The following is a 15,970-nucleotide window of genomic DNA, read 5'->3' as shown; positions in this document are numbered from 1 at the left end:
AACCAATTTGAAATACGTTTACAATAATTTCAATAATTATTTTTTATTATAAAAATTGTTTTATATATATGCTACCATGCTTATTATTAAGCAAGAACGTAAATAATCAAATTTGTCTATTAATGCCTGTACAATTGATGTGTTTCATAATACTCCATTATGCAAAATACATTTATTTCTATTCGGCAAATAAGACTACCGTCACGATCGGTGTCTCATTAAATCCGACGTGGGTTTGCCGAAGAAAGTGACTTGACTTCTAAGGTGGGGAGAAAGTGACCCAGAGAGGTCTGGGCTACGACTCCGGCATCATCCAATCTTTTCCTCTCAGTCGTCTGTGACAAACGATTGGGTGTAGAATACTGTCGTGATATCAAGTCAATTATTTCATGCGAGTCATGTGAGTGAAGGTATTTACACTTTCCAGTAGATATTTTGCGCTTATCCTTTTTTTTTAAAAATATCCAAATGCAACTGTGAAGAAATTCGTTGTGCTTTCAATTTCGAAAATTTCGCGATTCTTATTTATGTATAAATATATAAAATTTGCAATTAATATAAATATATATATATCTCTTGATAATATATATTTTTCATTAAAAAATAAAAGATTTTTTTCTAATTATACAACGTGTAAATTAGGACTAAATTTTTCAAAAAGTTTATTTAAATCTTAAAATAAATATCTTCTTTTCCTTATAAGTTTTTTGACATTTTAACATTTCTAGAGATGAATATATTCAATTTAAAAAGTAGATATTAGATGTTACGACACGGTTGCATTGTAATTGTACGCACAAAAGTTTAAATGTATTTATATACGTGTGTTTGAACTTTCAAGGCTAAACTACGTTGTTAGTCATTTTCATAAATGGTGCTCGTGAAAAAGAATTGTGAAACAGTCAATCGGTTACCGGAAACGGTAAACGATTGACTGTTCCGGATTCATTATGCCTTATTATCTTCTCTAATTTATTACGCATCAGTTGCTACGAATGCAACAAAATGCCGCGTAAAGTGCATCATTTTTCTCAGAAAAGCTATTTTTCAGAACAGTTACGAGATATATTTATATTTACAATATAAAATTCAAATTCTAAAACATCTTCCTATTTACATTACAATGCAAACATAAGATTTTCTTAATTTTAAAACAAATTACAATGCATATATTTTGTTTATATATATATATATATATATATATATATATATCAAAAAATTACCTTATTTATAAAAAGAAATTATCCAGTTATATATGTTTATAAACGTTTATATATCGGGAATTTCCAACGCATTCGTTTGCATCCGGGTATTTGCTATTTCAACATAACATACCTCCGTTAACTTTCCTGGAGAAAGTCAGAGATCCGAACATCGTTCCAGACGAAAAACAGAACGCCTTTATTTCGTTTACTTTACATTTCGCGAATTAAATGCCAGCCTTTCAGTTCCTATCTCTTCAGAGATCTCATCTGCGCTATATTTCTTTGATCTCAGAATCATGACAAGCAAGACGGTCATGCAATTATGTTCTACACTTATGCTTCTCATGTTGATAAGCATCAGTGTAGTATGTGGTACGTATTATCATAATTTATATATGTATATTTTTTAAAAGATATATGTATCTTTTTTTTTAATACAATATATATATTTTTTTAAAGACAGAAGAACAAATAAATGTTTTTAATTATCAATAATTTAAATAAAAATAAGAAAATCAATAAAAAACTTCTACATAATTTGGAATATTTTTTTTAATGTTCTGTTTTTAATTATTATTATGCTGTTTGCATATCGCATTATTCTTATTAGATTAATTTATTAAATTTTTTAACAGTGAGTTAAATTCTTAATTTGCATACAAATTAGACTTTATGATTTAATCATCATAATTTTGCTAGCGTCATCCTTAACCCAGTTAGAATTATCACCTGTTATGAATCATGGTCCATGGGCAGAGATCCTTGAAAATTGGATCGTCCTTCAATCCAACAATTCTCGTGCCGCACGTGCAATGAAAATTGGTGATAAAACTGTGACAGTATCGAGCAAAATTACCACGACAAATAATAAAAGAGACGTTTCCGAAACCGATCTATATTTACTTGGTATGATACAATTTTTTTATCACGTATCAGTATAATTTTTAAGCAAGCATGCTAATAATACGAGATAAATTTAAGAACATCCAATAAAAATTTACAGGTGCAATCGAGAAATTGGTCTACAGAGTGGATCATCTGGAAAAACGTCTAAGAAGAGCAGAAGAATTGTTATACTACGTTATTTCTGGGAACAATAAAATGAAAGGTAAGCTAATTAATAAATCGTTGATCTCGATATCGTTTTATTATTTTTATTATTATTATTATTGCTTTTTCAGAACCTTGCCCTGCCAATTACACGAGAATGGGCCAAAACTGCTACCATTTCAGTAATCGTGATTTTAATTGGAAATCATCAGCAAGTCTTTGCCGTGGTATGGGTGGACATTTAGTCGAATTCGATACGATCGAAGAGAGTCAAGATGTAATAGCCGGTTTGATGTCGGATTCAAAATTGAAGGGCAAAAATTTCTGGACAGGAGGCCTAAATCCAGGACTTTTATGGATCTGGGCCAGCAGTGCCAGACCTGTTCATCAAGATACTAAACAATCCGTCATTGGAGATGGCAGGTTTGTATTATTTTTGAATAGGATGTATTTTGATATAAAGAAATATTTTAAAATGTTTTTATTTTTTTACAATGTAATAATTAATACATCGGGCGGCAAAGCGTTCGAAAAAAATGTTTCGAAAGAAAGATAGATATAAATATTAAACTCTACTTCGGCGATATGTATTCAATTTTTATTTGACAATAATTTCATTATTTTTATGTACTTATTTATTTTGAATATCTTTTCATATATTTCATAGAAACCATCTAGCTTGAAAACATTTAAGTACATGCTATATTTAAAAACCGATAATTTATCGTGTAATTGCATGTTATGTTCATAGCAAAATGATTAGTTAATAACACTTAATGACGCTAATTATCCAATACAGCGCAGTACTTTTTATTATTGGCTTATATACTAACGTAATATTTGCATAAATGTTTTAACTTCTAGGTGCTTAAAATTAACTTTCAATGCATCGTCGAAGATTTATTCCTACCGAGGTGAGGATTGCGGTCTCAGACAAAAATATATCTGCGAATTGACGACCGACGACGAATCGGCAAACAAGATCGAAAGAACAGCACGAATGTTAATTGATAAGAGTAATTAATCACGATGAATAAAGGTAGAATAGAAAACATATTTTTTGTAAATATATATATATTTTTTAGTAATTTATGTAGTACAACAAATTTATTAAAATAATTAAATTTATTATATTTTTAATCATAAGCAAAAAGGAACAATATTCTTTTTTTCAATGCTAATTATACATATATTTAGTAAATCCTACTTAAATTATATAAATAGCAATTTATATAAACTGTATTATTTAAATATCCTCTTTTATGAGCAAACTGCTTTATTTAGATAAATTTTGTAAAAAATTATTTAAATAAGAAAATTTAAATATAAATAAACTAATAAAAAAATTTATTTATTAATTTATTTTATTTTAGAATTATTGTATTATATTGTAGTATAAACAAACATACAAAATAAAAGAATATTCTAATAAATTAATATTCTATAAAGCTAAAAAAGTTAATTTCTAAATAATGTCATGTATTTTTTAGAGACTCTTGTTTAAGCTTTATTCGACTAATCTCGGCAATCTTACTATAAAAGAAGATTGATAGAATTTTATAAAAAAAATCTCTTCACATTCTGCTACCTTTACATCTGGCGGCATGATGTGCCATTATTAGGCTCCGTTTGCCTTCGTTTACCAAGGACAAAACGTGGTCGCTAGATGTTACTAAACCGCCATTCTCGGTAATCAGATTTTTTGCAATCATTATATTATCGGGTTTTACGCCACGACAACAGTCATCAATGACAGCTAACTGATATTTCCCACATTTTAAACCATCTAAACATGCCTCCTTCACACACACGTCATAAGCTATACCGCAAACATACAAATGCGTGCAACCAACGTTTGTCAAAATTTTTACAAGCTCGGAAGTACCATCAATATTCTTTTCGCCAAATGATGAATATGAATCTTTTTCAGGATGCTGACCTTTGTACACCTAATATAAAGAAAAGAAGAGAGAATTCTAAAATAGATATGACAAAAATTAAATCAAATATAATTAAAATAATTAATAATAAATTATATAACTATTTTTTTTAATAATTTGCAAATATTAAAGAAAAATTATTGCTGCTAGAAGCTTATATAATGAAAATATCTAGAATTAATTTATCTAGAATCAAAATAAATATAAAGAGCGAAAGAGCCGTGACTAGAGATCTTGTTGTCAATTTAATATATTGTATTACAATTACAACAAACGTTTCAATCTCTTCGAGATCATGAGATGATTTCTTCACCGATGAAGTGTTATTGTCTTATATGACTCTTTTGCTCTTTATATTTATTTGTATGACTCTTTCGCTCTTTATATTTATTTTGATTGTCTAAAATCTCGTAGAGCCCGAATTCCTTCTTATTTAATCTATAATTAATTTATATAAAAATTTGCATTTAATTTTCAGAGATTAAAAAATTTTTAATCAAATGTAGAACACATATAAATGTTCAATGATTTTTTTCTTTCGAACAATATTAATTCTCTTCTGTATAAAATTAATTTAATTATTACCCTTTCGGAAGAAGGTACGATCAAAAGATCTTTATGCAATTCGGCGCCCCAAGTATTCATAACGCAATGTTTTGGCCAAAGTATCTGCGTTACATGAGGTTGCAAAAAATCGACGGTATCGAAAGGTTTTGCTATTTTCTTAGTAATCTATTTCAAATTCATCACAAAGTGAAAAACATTATTTTAGATGATTATCGAAATTCAAAAATAGCAAAAATTTAGATGTTTAAAAATATTCTTCAAGTGTTTTTACAATCGAAATATAAAATTAATTTTTTATGTAAAATTAGAATAATATAAAAAACAGCCTATCTTTTATACAATATTAAAAAAATTAAAACACACATACACACGTGTATATAATATAAAATATGTATATATTTTTTATTTTATTCTCAGAATATTTTTAAAACATGTCATTATCTCAATTAGAAAGCCTGATTATTCTAATCTAATTACCTTAGATTCGGGATGAAGATCTCTCGTTGCCAAATTCTCAAAAAAGCTGATATGATTATCGGGATGCCAATCTTGCGAATATATTACCTTATTCCAATGACCGTCCCTCAAAAGCCGGTTTATCGGTTTCACTACTTCTGCCCCATCCTGTCCATAGCCACATTTTCGAAGAGCCAATGTGCCATCAATAAAATCATTTTGAACGTCAACAACCAACAAAACATTTACGGGATATACAGTCGCGTGTATCCATTCGTAACCACTGCAACAGAAATTTATTATGAAAAAAAATGCGCATTATCTCTAATCAAAATGCACGTTTATTCGACTCATTATTCGTGCAAAGCCAAATGTAAGCCTATGAAATTGGAAAAATATTATTGTATTGACTCATAATCAGTTAAATATAAATATTTTTAAGTACAAAATTTTACATTTATATATATATTGTATAATATTTAAAAATTCATATTACGAATATTATTCTATTGCAATTGTAATTTCAATAGAATAATATCCATATGGATATTTTTAATGGTAATTTCAATAGAATAATATCGATTGTATAATATTTAAAAATTCATATTATTGTACAAATATTATTCTACTGCAATTGTAATTTCAATAGAATAATATCCATATGGATATTTTTAATGATGATTTCAATAGAATAATATCAATAATATGAATATTTTAAATGGTAATTTCATATGGATATTTGAATGGTAATTTCAATAGAATATGTTAATGCCATGGAAAACCGCTTAATAAAGAACACAATATATATTTTACGCTGAAAAATATCTTTTATATTTTAACAAATTTATTCTATTCTTGCTTTACTCTTCAAAGTATATATGTAGCGATTGAATATACATATCGCGCGGCTACATCTTTCGGATATATTTAAATAAATTATAAAGGTATTTAAAAAAAACGTTTCTTTTTCCTAAATTTTATTTTCCTAAACGTTTCTTTTTTTCGTATTTTTGCCTCGTGTCTCAACACCCCTATTCTTTATAGAAGGGTTGATGTTGCGCACGCATCACCTGCGTAAATCCTCCTCGTTCAGGGAGTCGTCTTCATTCACGTCGAGCAGCTCGAAAATATCCCGTACTCGCCACTCGTGCTCTTTGACCTCCTCCACGCCAAATAGATGGACGCAGAGCCCTCGGAACTCGGAGTAATCCAACGTTCCATCGGCGTTGACGTCGAATCTCGACAGAATCGTCGCCGAAGACTCCCAAATGTCTCTCTCGGTCTGATTGCGAGCCATGTGCGCCACGTTGTTTCGCATGTCACTTCGTACCGTCGTTTATTTATGTACCAACAAATATATATTCACTTTGACCGCGGCGAACCGATTGTCGGCTCTTTCGCTCGTAGCCAGGTAGCCAGGTAAATACATCGATCGACACTGCCGCAACCTCTCTGACAGGCGATATAGTCGTGGATTTGCACGAGAGTGAGGGGAGGTCTCTTCTCTCTCTCTCTCTCTCTCTCTCTCTCTCTCTCTCTATCTCTCTCTCTCTTTTGGAACAAAGAATCTCTTTACCCTCTCGCAGTTGCAGCTGGAAAAAATATTCCTCTATTCTCTTCTCTTAGTCAAAAATTTTGACACTTTTTCATCTTCTTTTTTTCTCCATTTTTTATTCTGCTCCGAAAATTTTCAAATGCTTGACATCTTCATATTTTCCTACCCCTTCTGTCATGAGATTGTTTAATAAATTTTTTTAAATGTATATACATTTTCCTGAGGGAAAAGGAAAATATATATATATAAATTTTAATTAATAAAAATTTTATATTAAAAGCGAGAAAATAGATATAAATCATCGACATAATAAGGATCGATATTAATATGAGAAATCATTTTATAAGAACTTCTAGGTATATAGACGTATGCATATGTCTATCTATTGATTATAAGTGTTCTATACATATCATATAACATATTTTACACATAATTTTGTTAATTGCAAAAATATACTATTAAGAACTAAAATTAGTTCTTAAAATGTCTGAAAAGAAAAAAAAATTATGACAAATATATTTTAACGTATTTCAAAACGTTTTTTAACGTTATTCAAAACGTTTTTAAAAATAATTATCTTTCCATATATAACCATTAGATTTATTAAAATTTTTCAACTAATAAATAGGTAAAAAACATAAATCGGTAAAAAATTAATGCTTAAACATTATTTCGTGTAACATTTCATTATATAACGATTAAATTGTTACATATTCTATGAATGAGTCTAAAAACTGCCTTATAAAAAATTCTACAGTATTATTTAATTATAGCAAATGAGTTTGTTTACATCAATAAATGTTTAAAGTTTTTTGCATAAATCTGAGCACTATTTATTAAACTAATAATTGCCAGATTGTTTCGAATATTTCTGATTTATCGCAAATTACTACAAAATTTTTAATATGAAAAAGTTATTTGATAAAATATACTTTTCTAATATTTTTTTATGGGAACTTATCTCTATTCAATTTTCACAATATATTTTAAATTAATGTAAAATATAAAAACTCTCTTTCTATTTCTGATAAATATTTTTTTCTTGCTAAAATAGATACGTATTTTTAGTTTAAGCTATTCATACTAGGAAAAAAATGATTTATCGTTATGCAATAGTATGATACAGCACATGCATAATGGTTCTTTGTATTAGAATGACAATTTGCTCTTCCGTCGTATAAAGGTCACTTTTTTATATTGTCCTCTCTCCTTTTATCCGACTTATTATACATTGTCTTTGCTTTATGTATATGTTTGTTAAAACCTGTCTCAAACATCAGATAAAATGCACAATTTTTTCCAAAATATATATACTTAAAAACTTTTCCAACAACTTTCTAGAATGAAAGCAAGACGACAATAAGAGTTAAGACAAAAATGAAAATAAGAAATCAAAGCTTGAACGCTGCCAGATGTTGGCCAGATGGTTCAGGCTTATTCAGGTAAGGTAAAGATACTTGAGCGCTTGGGAAATGATAATGTGTCATAAATAAAATAAATACATAAATCGTTCATGAATCAAGAATATTATGTCAAAATAAGTTTTTCATGTGTCACTATTTGCGTATATTTATATATTTTTATTCCGTATTATTTATATTTTTTTTGTTCCATAAAATTTGCATTGTCAAAACGCTGTCACTAAGATTTACTTGTCTGTGATATTAATAATACAATTTCTCTCTCGTGGAAATTTTGGATGTATCTTTTTTATAAAATGACAATTTTTATCTTTATATTACTGTTACATTTAACAATTATTATAATTATTTCTTTCATAATAAACTTGTCTAAACATTTCAAACTAAACGTATAGATCTAATTTGCAAACAAATATTTTTTTTGTCAGATATACTATATATATATATATAGATATAATAAATTATCAGATATATATTCTATGTAACACTTTAACATATGTTATCAATATACATATGTATATCAATTGTAAAATAAATATATTGGTAATTGAAACAGTTAAAAGTTTTACAATATTTTTATGCATGAATAAATTGATTTTCAATCCGACTTTCAATACAACATATTACATATATTATTATATATAATTTATAAATTTATTTTATTATAAATTTAATTTTTAAATTTAGTTGTTTATATTTTAATATTTAAGTTATAAAATTATTGAGAACAATTTAATTATTTAAGAACAATTACGCAAACATTAATAGTATACAATTGCAGTATACATACAGAATTTATGCTGAAACAAATAAGTTTAAAAGCCACAAAGCTTAAATTTAAAAAATTTTGTAATAAACTAAAAATTATTGCTTAAATTAAAATGTTTTGTTATATAAATATGTTATATATATAGTATTCTCTAATTCACTTTACATTAAGTTTTATATTATAGGAAGTAGAAAGAAAAAGTATACCTATTTGAGAATAAAGACTTATATTAAAATAAATCATTTAGACACAATGAGATAAATATAAAAACTTAAATTAATTTATCTGTAATAATTAAACTACAAAATTTTATCTCTAAATATAAAATTAACGATTCGATTATCACTTGATTAAAATTGTCAAGTAATTGGCATTGTAAGAAAACTAAAATCGTGCATATACTTTCTAATATAAAGGTAGTGATCATGTCTCTTTGATACTAAAAACTGTGAACTTAAAAGTACTGAAGTATTTGGTCTAATATCTATATGCTATGTATATATATTATCACTTTCTTCTCTTTGTGAATTGTATACAATGTCTAAAAAGTAAGATTTGGTAATTTCTTTGTTGCGTTTAAACACTAATCACAATTAATAACATAAATGAGATGTACAAGTATAGGCATATTTTACACTCTAACAATTTAAATAAGTAGATAATAACTAATAATATGTGACATTAATACATAAGGGTCAAGAGATAATAAAATACATACGCATAAATAAATTCTTCATTGTTAATCTATAAATAAATTACGCAATAAACATTTGAATAACTTAAGTAATCAAGTAATCGAGACTTACTTATCTATCATATATAAAATCTTATATACTCAAATTTAATTTAATTATTATTAATTAAATTATTAATAATCATGTAAGTAAACTTCGCGCACAATCTAGTAATCAACATAAAATATCATTTGAGCTATCTGGAAGCTTCCTCTTCCAGTTTTTTAGAGCATGACTTTTGTTATTTTGTAGCATTTGAATTGCGATTTAATAATTTGTCCCTCTCCTCGGTTATATCAATAGCAATTTTATTGATAAAAGGATGTCTGATTTTACCATTAATCGCGACAAAGAATTCGTTGAGCTCTCCTGGAATATTATCTCTTTTTTCATATTCGTAAGCTTGCATTAACAAGTCTAATCTATCTAAGTCTTTTACATATTGTGCTTCTGGAGACTCTTGCTTTTCATATTCCTGTATATTTAAAAAAACATTAATAACATCAATAAGAATACTTGAAAAAATTAGAGCAGTAATAAATTTCCTTACACGAAATATTTGTAATATTTCAGGTCCCTTATCACCCAACAGCTTACAGATGTCCTCCATAGCTTCATCTTCCATCCTATGTTTTTCATCTGGTGGTATACCACAAAAAGGTGTTATATCTCCAACAATACATTCAGCTAAGTCATGAATTAATGTCATTTGCATTATTCTGCAAGTTAAAAAATTATATTTCAGTAAGTTCTTTTGTTATTTTAATGCAATATTATGATAAATAAACTAATAATAAATTTAATTGTAAAAATAATTATAATATTTTATGTATCTTCTAAAACAATAAATAATATACTCCGTCTTACTTAGTTTTATCTAAATTTTCTTTTCCATCCACTAGAAAAGACAACATTGCCATTCTATACATGTGTCCAGCGATTGTTTCAGGCTCAGGTATATTCCGCTTTACCCATCCTGTTCTTTTCATATGCTGAAAAACAAAAAAAATTTATATGAAAAAACGTATTATATTCATAACTCAGTTTTTATAAAGATTTTGTTTCTTTCAAAAATATATTAAAGAAAGATTACACACGATTATAATAAAGTATAAGTGATAAAAAATATTACATTATCAAATTAACTGTTTTTTAGATAGGAATTTTATTTCTTTATCTAGATTTCTTTTCATATTTATATATTTTCGTTATTTGATTTTATTTATATATGTTATATAAATTGTTTTTTTTTTTCAAGCTTAATATATACCAATGATACACAGGACTGTTACAATGACTTTCAAATAAAGAACGACTGTTGACGTTTCAAGACTCCATTATCACAACATTCACAACAAAATTAAGACAGCAACGAAAGAAACGTTTTTTCCTCGCAATTATCAAGAATGCATTACATAATGCACAATGTATTTCCACATTTCCTTCTTGTCGCAATTTCACAATATTGACATAATACAAAAATCTGACAGATGACAGATCGTACGAGATACATTCCTCTCAAGCATGGCTTTTTCTATCTTTCTTTCTTCTAAATTCTCGCAGAACTGTTAAATGACTGACATAAGAGAGAGTGAGAAAGACTTTACATTGCCAATTTTTTGACTGCGAATCATACGAGGTCATTTCGAAATATGTATACGTAGACGAAAAATATGTATTTCAACAACTTAACATAGGATCAACCTCACCTTCAACCGACCGACCAGCTCCATAAATTCCTGCAGCTTTTTCGTATCTTCCATTATGACAAAAAATTGCCAAATTTGCGCTGTCTTTTATACCTGACCTTCGTCGACAGACCACTTCCACGAGAATATCAAGAAAGAAAAGAAGAGAATGGTCAAACGCTATAATGACGCCATACGCAGGGTTAGATTAGGTTTGTTAGGTAAGGTTGAGTGCGTTCAAAACTGGTATCATAATGGAGTAATATTTGATTGACCAATCAGAGCGAAGAAGTCCTTGTCCTAAAGAGCAAGAAGCTGATTGGCTGGCGCCATTTTTGGCCGTGTTGAATGCGAGCTCGAAGAACGAGAAATTTTGGCATAAAATGCGGGTATATACCATACTTTCTCGTGTAAATTTTACTTTTACTTTCTTTTTGCTGATTTTTTGCTAACTTCCTTTTGCTGATTTTTTTTATTCGTTGGACGTTTTGATTTCTGATTCAGTATTCGATTCTCTTCTCTTTCGTTATTCGTCAGCAGTATTCAAGGAATAATTGTTTTCTCTTGACAAGTAACAAAAGGTAATAAATTATTAATTAAGGGATAAGTGTTTTCTATATTCTTATGATGATTATTTCGCTAAATTGAGTCTTCTTTTTAATTACGCGTCGAGATTGACATATAACCAAAAATAGAATACTGACAGTTGATCTGTCAAATTTTTTCATCTGTCATTAAAACCTGATATTTTACATTTTTTTCGGAAAATTATAATATATATTTGTAGAAGACAATTTACAAAGCTTATTGTGTAATATTTATAATTTTTTTGGTAATTTTGAAAATGGTAAAAAAGTTCTAAAGAACAATCACTCCAAATAACGAGTATAAAATTATCGTGCTAATAAGAATTAATAGCGAATTATAATTAAATTATTATTACAACTCAATATTATTTAAATAATATTATTTAAACATTTCGCATAAAAAAAGAAAAAAAAATGTGTTATAAAACTAGTATAAAATGTTATTTTGTAAGGTTAGATATTGACAAGATATTGATAAAGATGATGTCATCTCTTTGAATGAGGAAAAATGCGCAAATATATATATATAAGATTATAAGATATATGGTAAAATAAAACCACACACAGATTAACCATTAATGTAATTTTATTTGCAGAAAATTAATTTCTAGATTCTCTACTTTTCTAAAGGATTTTATGCAAATATAATATAATGGCTACAAATAATGAAATAGCTGCAGATGTAGTTTGGGTAAGTTCTTGATTTTAATACAACCTTATATTGAACTACTTTTAATTTAGAATCATTGTCTTAGTATGATTTAATTGTAATCATTGAAATTTACTTGTATTTGTTTTTTTAAAGAGTTTAAAATTTGAAATTAATTAATTAATTTAGCATTAGCTAAAGAAATTAGTTCTTTGAATTTTTTTAAATTTACTTAACAGAAAGTTTTTTTATATTTTTTGTATATCTCTTGTATTTATTTTTTAGGAAGAAATGAAGAGTCTTGCTATTGAACAGCAGCAATGCTTCTATGAATGTCTTCCTCACTGCACAGAATATAAATTTAATGAACATAAATATTTACAACACAATATTGGCTATGCGATTTTTGGATTACCAATGAATAATAAAGATGCGAGTACAACAAGAAACGATTGTTGTTACTGGAGATCTGAAAATTCAAATAACACAGATGCAGATATAACTGATACAATAGAATATGATGGAAAAGCGAAAAATATCATAGACATAATATATAATAAGATTCGTGAATGTACAATAGGCACTGATAATACTCAACCAATTTATTTTGGTATAATTTACAATATAATATTCCGTCCTAAAATGAATGTAAAACCAAAGAAAAAAGAAGTAAAAAAGGAAGCAAGAAAAGAAACAGATGTATATGAATCAGTAAAACAAGAAGAAGAAGAAAAAGAATTTGCACTTATCCCCATTTTTAAAATTAGGAAAAATATTCAAAAAGAATCCAGCAATGCAAAACAAACAGAAAATACAACCACTAAAGAACAAGCATATTATGAAACGTTGTATATTGATACTTCTGGCAGAGTATATAAGAGTTGGGAAGATTATATAGAAAAAAACAATTTACCAAAATGCACTATGATTCTACCCAAAGGTGGGTTTTATCAAGCAGATTTACTCTATCCAGTAACAGAAGACTATTCAACAGTTTGGCTGGAAGTCAGAGAATCTCCCGCATGCCGATGGACAAAAAGAATCTGCAATGGGATAGATGTTGTTTCTAATATTGCTGGATTTGGCACAGCTGGCTTAGGTGTTGCAGCATTGTTCACACCTCTCGCACCAGTTGCTGTTATAACAGGTAAATTGTCACAAGATGTAAATGATGTAATATCAAAGTAATATATATCATAAATTTCTTAATATATATATCATATATTTTAAGCATTGTTTATGTAAAATTTTATAATCTATTATTTCGTATTAATATATAATCGCAGTATGGATTTAGGACATTTTATATTTCATATATAATATTTAACGTGCTCCGCAATATATTACAGGTCTTGTTGCTACTGGTATAACTAGTGCTTGGACAGTCGGCCGGTCTTCTCAGGAATTGATAGATCGTAGGAAACATGAACAATCTATACATCTCATGGATAAAGAGGCGCTACCTCATTGGCTTGGTATAGCTGGTACAACGTTTGGTTTAGGAGTAGTTGGAGGATCAGCAGCTCTATCCAAAGCGGCTGCAAACGGAAAAACGATACCCACCTTAGCAAAAGCAGCGTTTAACACCGTGCAAGGTGGTAATCTAATCTTTAATGGCGTTGGTATCGTATATCAGGGTTTCTCTTTAGTAGATAAATATAGAACAGACAAGACTGTTAGTCACAAAGACGCATTATATTTGGCAATGCATGTTATGTTCTTCGCCGGCAGTGTGGTAAAGATTCAATTCGCCAATGATATTGTCGAGAGTACTCAAGGTAAAGTCATTAATGATTATAAAGATACTCTGTGTAAAAAGAATCTACGTAAGAAGTTTAATCGCGTCGCGCGAAAGGCTGCCGAGAGTAATACATGTAAAATATCTGAGAACGCGGAAGTAATACAATACATAAAACATCGTGAACAGATATTATCTGCTAACCAGCCTGTTTCTCTTGGTCAAACATTAGAGAAGAATTCACATAATATTGTATGGTCGCTCGAACATGGTAAATTGAAAGTCAATGGAATTGTATTATTAGATCCTAAGGAATTTGTTCTTTGTCTCATGAAATCGGGTATATTTAATGAAAACAGTTCATCTGTCTCCCGGAACGATGATAATTCTATCAATGATCAGTTAGTAAACTTATTTCATGATTTATTAACGAAATTCTATTTGAGCGACGCTTGTCCCAGGAGTAAGAATCTACCAATGATTCCTGATTTTGAACCACTTATTAAAGATATGAGTTCTATGAAAATCGATGAAAAGTGTCTAAAAAAAGTGTTTAATATTGTTGAAAAATTAATGAAACGTTCTCAAAATAAGGAAGATTTTTTACTTCTAGCTTTTGGCTTTGTTTGGCAGTATTGTAAAGCAAACTTAAAACAATGGGGCATTGATTCGTGTCATCGCATGCGAAGCAATTCAGGCTCCAACATTTTACAGAAGATTATTATTGCTGTTTCCGAAGCAATCGACATAATAATTAACAATCTTTGTTATGCCTTTGCACAATATTTAAAAGCTAATTCATAGAACTAAATCAAGTATAATTTAATATAGGAAACAAAAATTAAAAGTAATATGCACAATAACTTATAGAAAGAAGAAGTGAATTTTGTAAAAATATATTGCATGAATTAATAAGCTAATAGAAGTATCAGTTTTAGAATAAAACAATGCCTTAGAGGAACTTTTGACATACAAATAATATGATTGCTGATAGCACGTGATAGCTTTCTAGTTATAATGTTAATTATCTCTATAAAAAGAAGAAACGAAAATATATTTATATTATATAAAATTTTATAATATATAAAAAAAAATATTTATATTATATAAAATTTTATAATATATAAAAACTTTGGTTAAGAGAAAAAGGCTCTTTGAACTTATATACATTTTGGATTCTTTCAAAACATGTTCCAGCCACTGTGCCTTGCATTATGAATGTATTCTATTTATGGATTATAACATAATTATCGTCGAATATAAAAAAATATGTATAACTCCTGGTAAACACATCAATGTTATAATTTCCCACTCCACAATGTAACCACAATATAATAGATATGTCTTGTAATGCACATTGTTGAGTGGAAAATTATAACATCAATGTTATATTACTGTTACATAGTGTTTACTGGAATATCATTGTCATATGTTATTATTTCATTAATTAAAAATGATATTGTTTAGAAAAAAATTATTAAGTGAACTATTATATCAATTAATTTTATATTTATTGTATCAATTAATTTATATTTACAATTAAGCAAAGAACACGAACAAATGTAAGATATTGTATTAGGATAAAAAAATAAAATAAATGAACATATTATA

General features: G+C 27.8%; 4 protein-coding genes across 9 annotated transcripts; 2 read left to right on the top strand and 2 right to left on the bottom strand.

Annotated features, from left to right (window-relative positions):
* Nucleotides 1-320: 320 nt before the first annotated feature.
* Nucleotides 321-3,525, top strand: LOC114931968 (uncharacterized). 2 transcript variants are annotated; one of them, XM_029304127.2, is made up of 6 exons: nt 321-400; nt 1,498-1,577; nt 1,905-2,111; nt 2,209-2,313; nt 2,387-2,678; nt 3,120-3,525. In XM_029304127.2, the coding sequence occupies exons 1-6, from the start codon at nt 390-392 to the stop codon at nt 3,277-3,279; spliced, it is 855 nt and encodes a 284-aa protein (XP_029159960.1). In that variant the 5' UTR covers nt 321-389; the 3' UTR covers nt 3,280-3,525. The 2 variants fall into 2 exon arrangements, with proteins under 2 accessions (XP_029159960.1, XP_085339118.1); XM_085482992.1 differs by having other exon boundaries at nt 346-410.
* Nucleotides 3,526-3,667: 142 nt separating this feature from the next.
* Nucleotides 3,668-6,704, bottom strand: LOC114931950 (uncharacterized). 2 transcript variants are annotated; one of them, XM_029304109.2, is made up of 4 exons: nt 6,289-6,702; nt 5,240-5,501; nt 4,781-4,927; nt 3,672-4,204 (listed from the first exon to the last, which is right to left on the bottom strand). In XM_029304109.2, the coding sequence occupies exons 1-4, from the start codon at nt 6,534-6,536 to the stop codon at nt 3,830-3,832; spliced, it is 1,032 nt and encodes a 343-aa protein (XP_029159942.2). In that variant the 5' UTR covers nt 6,537-6,702; the 3' UTR covers nt 3,672-3,829. The 2 variants fall into 2 exon arrangements, with proteins under 2 accessions (XP_085339100.1, XP_029159942.2); XM_085482974.1 differs by lacking the exon at nt 4,781-4,927 and having other exon boundaries at nt 3,668-4,204; nt 6,289-6,704.
* A 2,468-nt stretch (nt 6,705-9,172) lies between these two features.
* Nucleotides 9,173-11,604, bottom strand: LOC114931914 (5'-deoxynucleotidase HDDC2). Of its 2 annotated transcripts, none has more exons than XM_029304062.2 (4): nt 11,407-11,604; nt 10,565-10,689; nt 10,248-10,416; nt 9,173-10,172 (listed from the first exon to the last, which is right to left on the bottom strand). In XM_029304062.2, exons 1-4 carry the CDS (start codon nt 11,458-11,460, stop codon nt 9,939-9,941), a joined length of 582 nt encoding a protein of 193 aa, XP_029159895.1. In that variant the 5' UTR covers nt 11,461-11,604; the 3' UTR covers nt 9,173-9,938. The 2 variants fall into 2 exon arrangements, with proteins under 2 accessions (XP_029159895.1, XP_029159896.1); XM_029304063.2 differs by lacking the exon at nt 11,407-11,604 and adding an exon at nt 10,968-11,269.
* Nucleotides 11,605-11,754: 150 nt separating this feature from the next.
* On the top strand, nt 11,755-15,956 carry LOC114931896 (uncharacterized). 3 transcript variants are annotated; one of them, XM_085482936.1, is made up of 5 exons: nt 11,756-11,774; nt 11,926-11,966; nt 12,569-12,663; nt 12,907-13,768; nt 13,971-15,956. In XM_085482936.1, exons 3-5 carry the CDS (start codon nt 12,625-12,627, stop codon nt 15,161-15,163), a joined length of 2,094 nt encoding a protein of 697 aa, XP_085339062.1. In that variant the 5' UTR covers nt 11,756-11,774; nt 11,926-11,966; nt 12,569-12,624; the 3' UTR covers nt 15,164-15,956. The 3 variants fall into 3 exon arrangements, with proteins under 3 accessions (XP_085339066.1, XP_085339062.1, XP_029159870.2); XM_085482940.1 differs by lacking the exon at nt 11,926-11,966 and having other exon boundaries at nt 11,755-11,774; XM_029304037.2 differs by lacking the exon at nt 11,756-11,774 and having other exon boundaries at nt 11,899-11,966.
* The last annotated feature ends 14 nt before the right edge of the window (nt 15,957-15,970 follow it).

Source organism: Nylanderia fulva, unplaced genomic scaffold (assembly GCF_048542155.1).
Source record: "Nylanderia fulva isolate GAGA-0341 unplaced genomic scaffold, ASM4854215v1 Scaffold10, whole genome shotgun sequence".
Classification (NCBI taxonomy): domain Eukaryota; kingdom Metazoa; phylum Arthropoda; class Insecta; order Hymenoptera; family Formicidae; genus Nylanderia; species Nylanderia fulva.
The sequence above is the reverse complement of the archived record's forward strand: the minus strand, read 5'-3'. Positions and strand labels throughout refer to the sequence as shown.

Excerpts from the sequence above, each read along its gene's own strand:
- LOC114931968 (XM_029304127.2), top strand. Across the intron at positions 1,578-1,904 it reads AAGCATCAGTGTAGTATGTG|CGTCATCCTTAACCCAGTTA; the intron begins GTACGTATTATC and ends TAATTTTGCTAG. Across the intron at positions 2,679-3,119 it reads TCCGTCATTGGAGATGGCAG|GTGCTTAAAATTAACTTTCA; the intron begins GTTTGTATTATT and ends TTTAACTTCTAG.
- LOC114931950 (XM_029304109.2), bottom strand. The coding sequence starts at position 6,536 with ATGCGAAACAACGTGGCGCACATGGCTCGCAATCAGACCGAGAGAGAC. Across the intron at positions 5,502-6,288 it reads AACGAGGAGGATTTACGCAG|TGGTTACGAATGGATACACG; the intron begins GTGATGCGTGCG and ends TTTCTGTTGCAG. Across the intron at positions 4,205-4,780 it reads TCGTACCTTCTTCCGAAAGG|GTGTACAAAGGTCAGCATCC; the intron begins GTAATAATTAAA and ends TCTTTATATTAG.
- LOC114931914 (XM_029304062.2), bottom strand. The coding sequence starts at position 11,460 with ATGGAAGATACGAAAAAGCTGCAGGAATTTATGGAGCTGGTCGGTCGG. Across the intron at positions 10,690-11,406 it reads AGCTGGTCGGTCGGTTGAAG|CATATGAAAAGAACAGGATG; the intron begins GTGAGGTTGATC and ends TTTGTTTTTCAG. Across the intron at positions 10,417-10,564 it reads GAAAATTTAGATAAAACTAA|AATAATGCAAATGACATTAA; the intron begins GTAAGACGGAGT and ends TTTAACTTGCAG.
- LOC114931896 (XM_085482940.1), top strand. The coding sequence starts at position 12,625 with ATGGCTACAAATAATGAAATAGCTGCAGATGTAGTTTGG. Across the intron at positions 12,664-12,906 it reads TAGCTGCAGATGTAGTTTGG|GAAGAAATGAAGAGTCTTGC; the intron begins GTAAGTTCTTGA and ends TTTATTTTTTAG. Across the intron at positions 13,769-13,970 it reads ACCAGTTGCTGTTATAACAG|GTCTTGTTGCTACTGGTATA; the intron begins GTAAATTGTCAC and ends AATATATTACAG.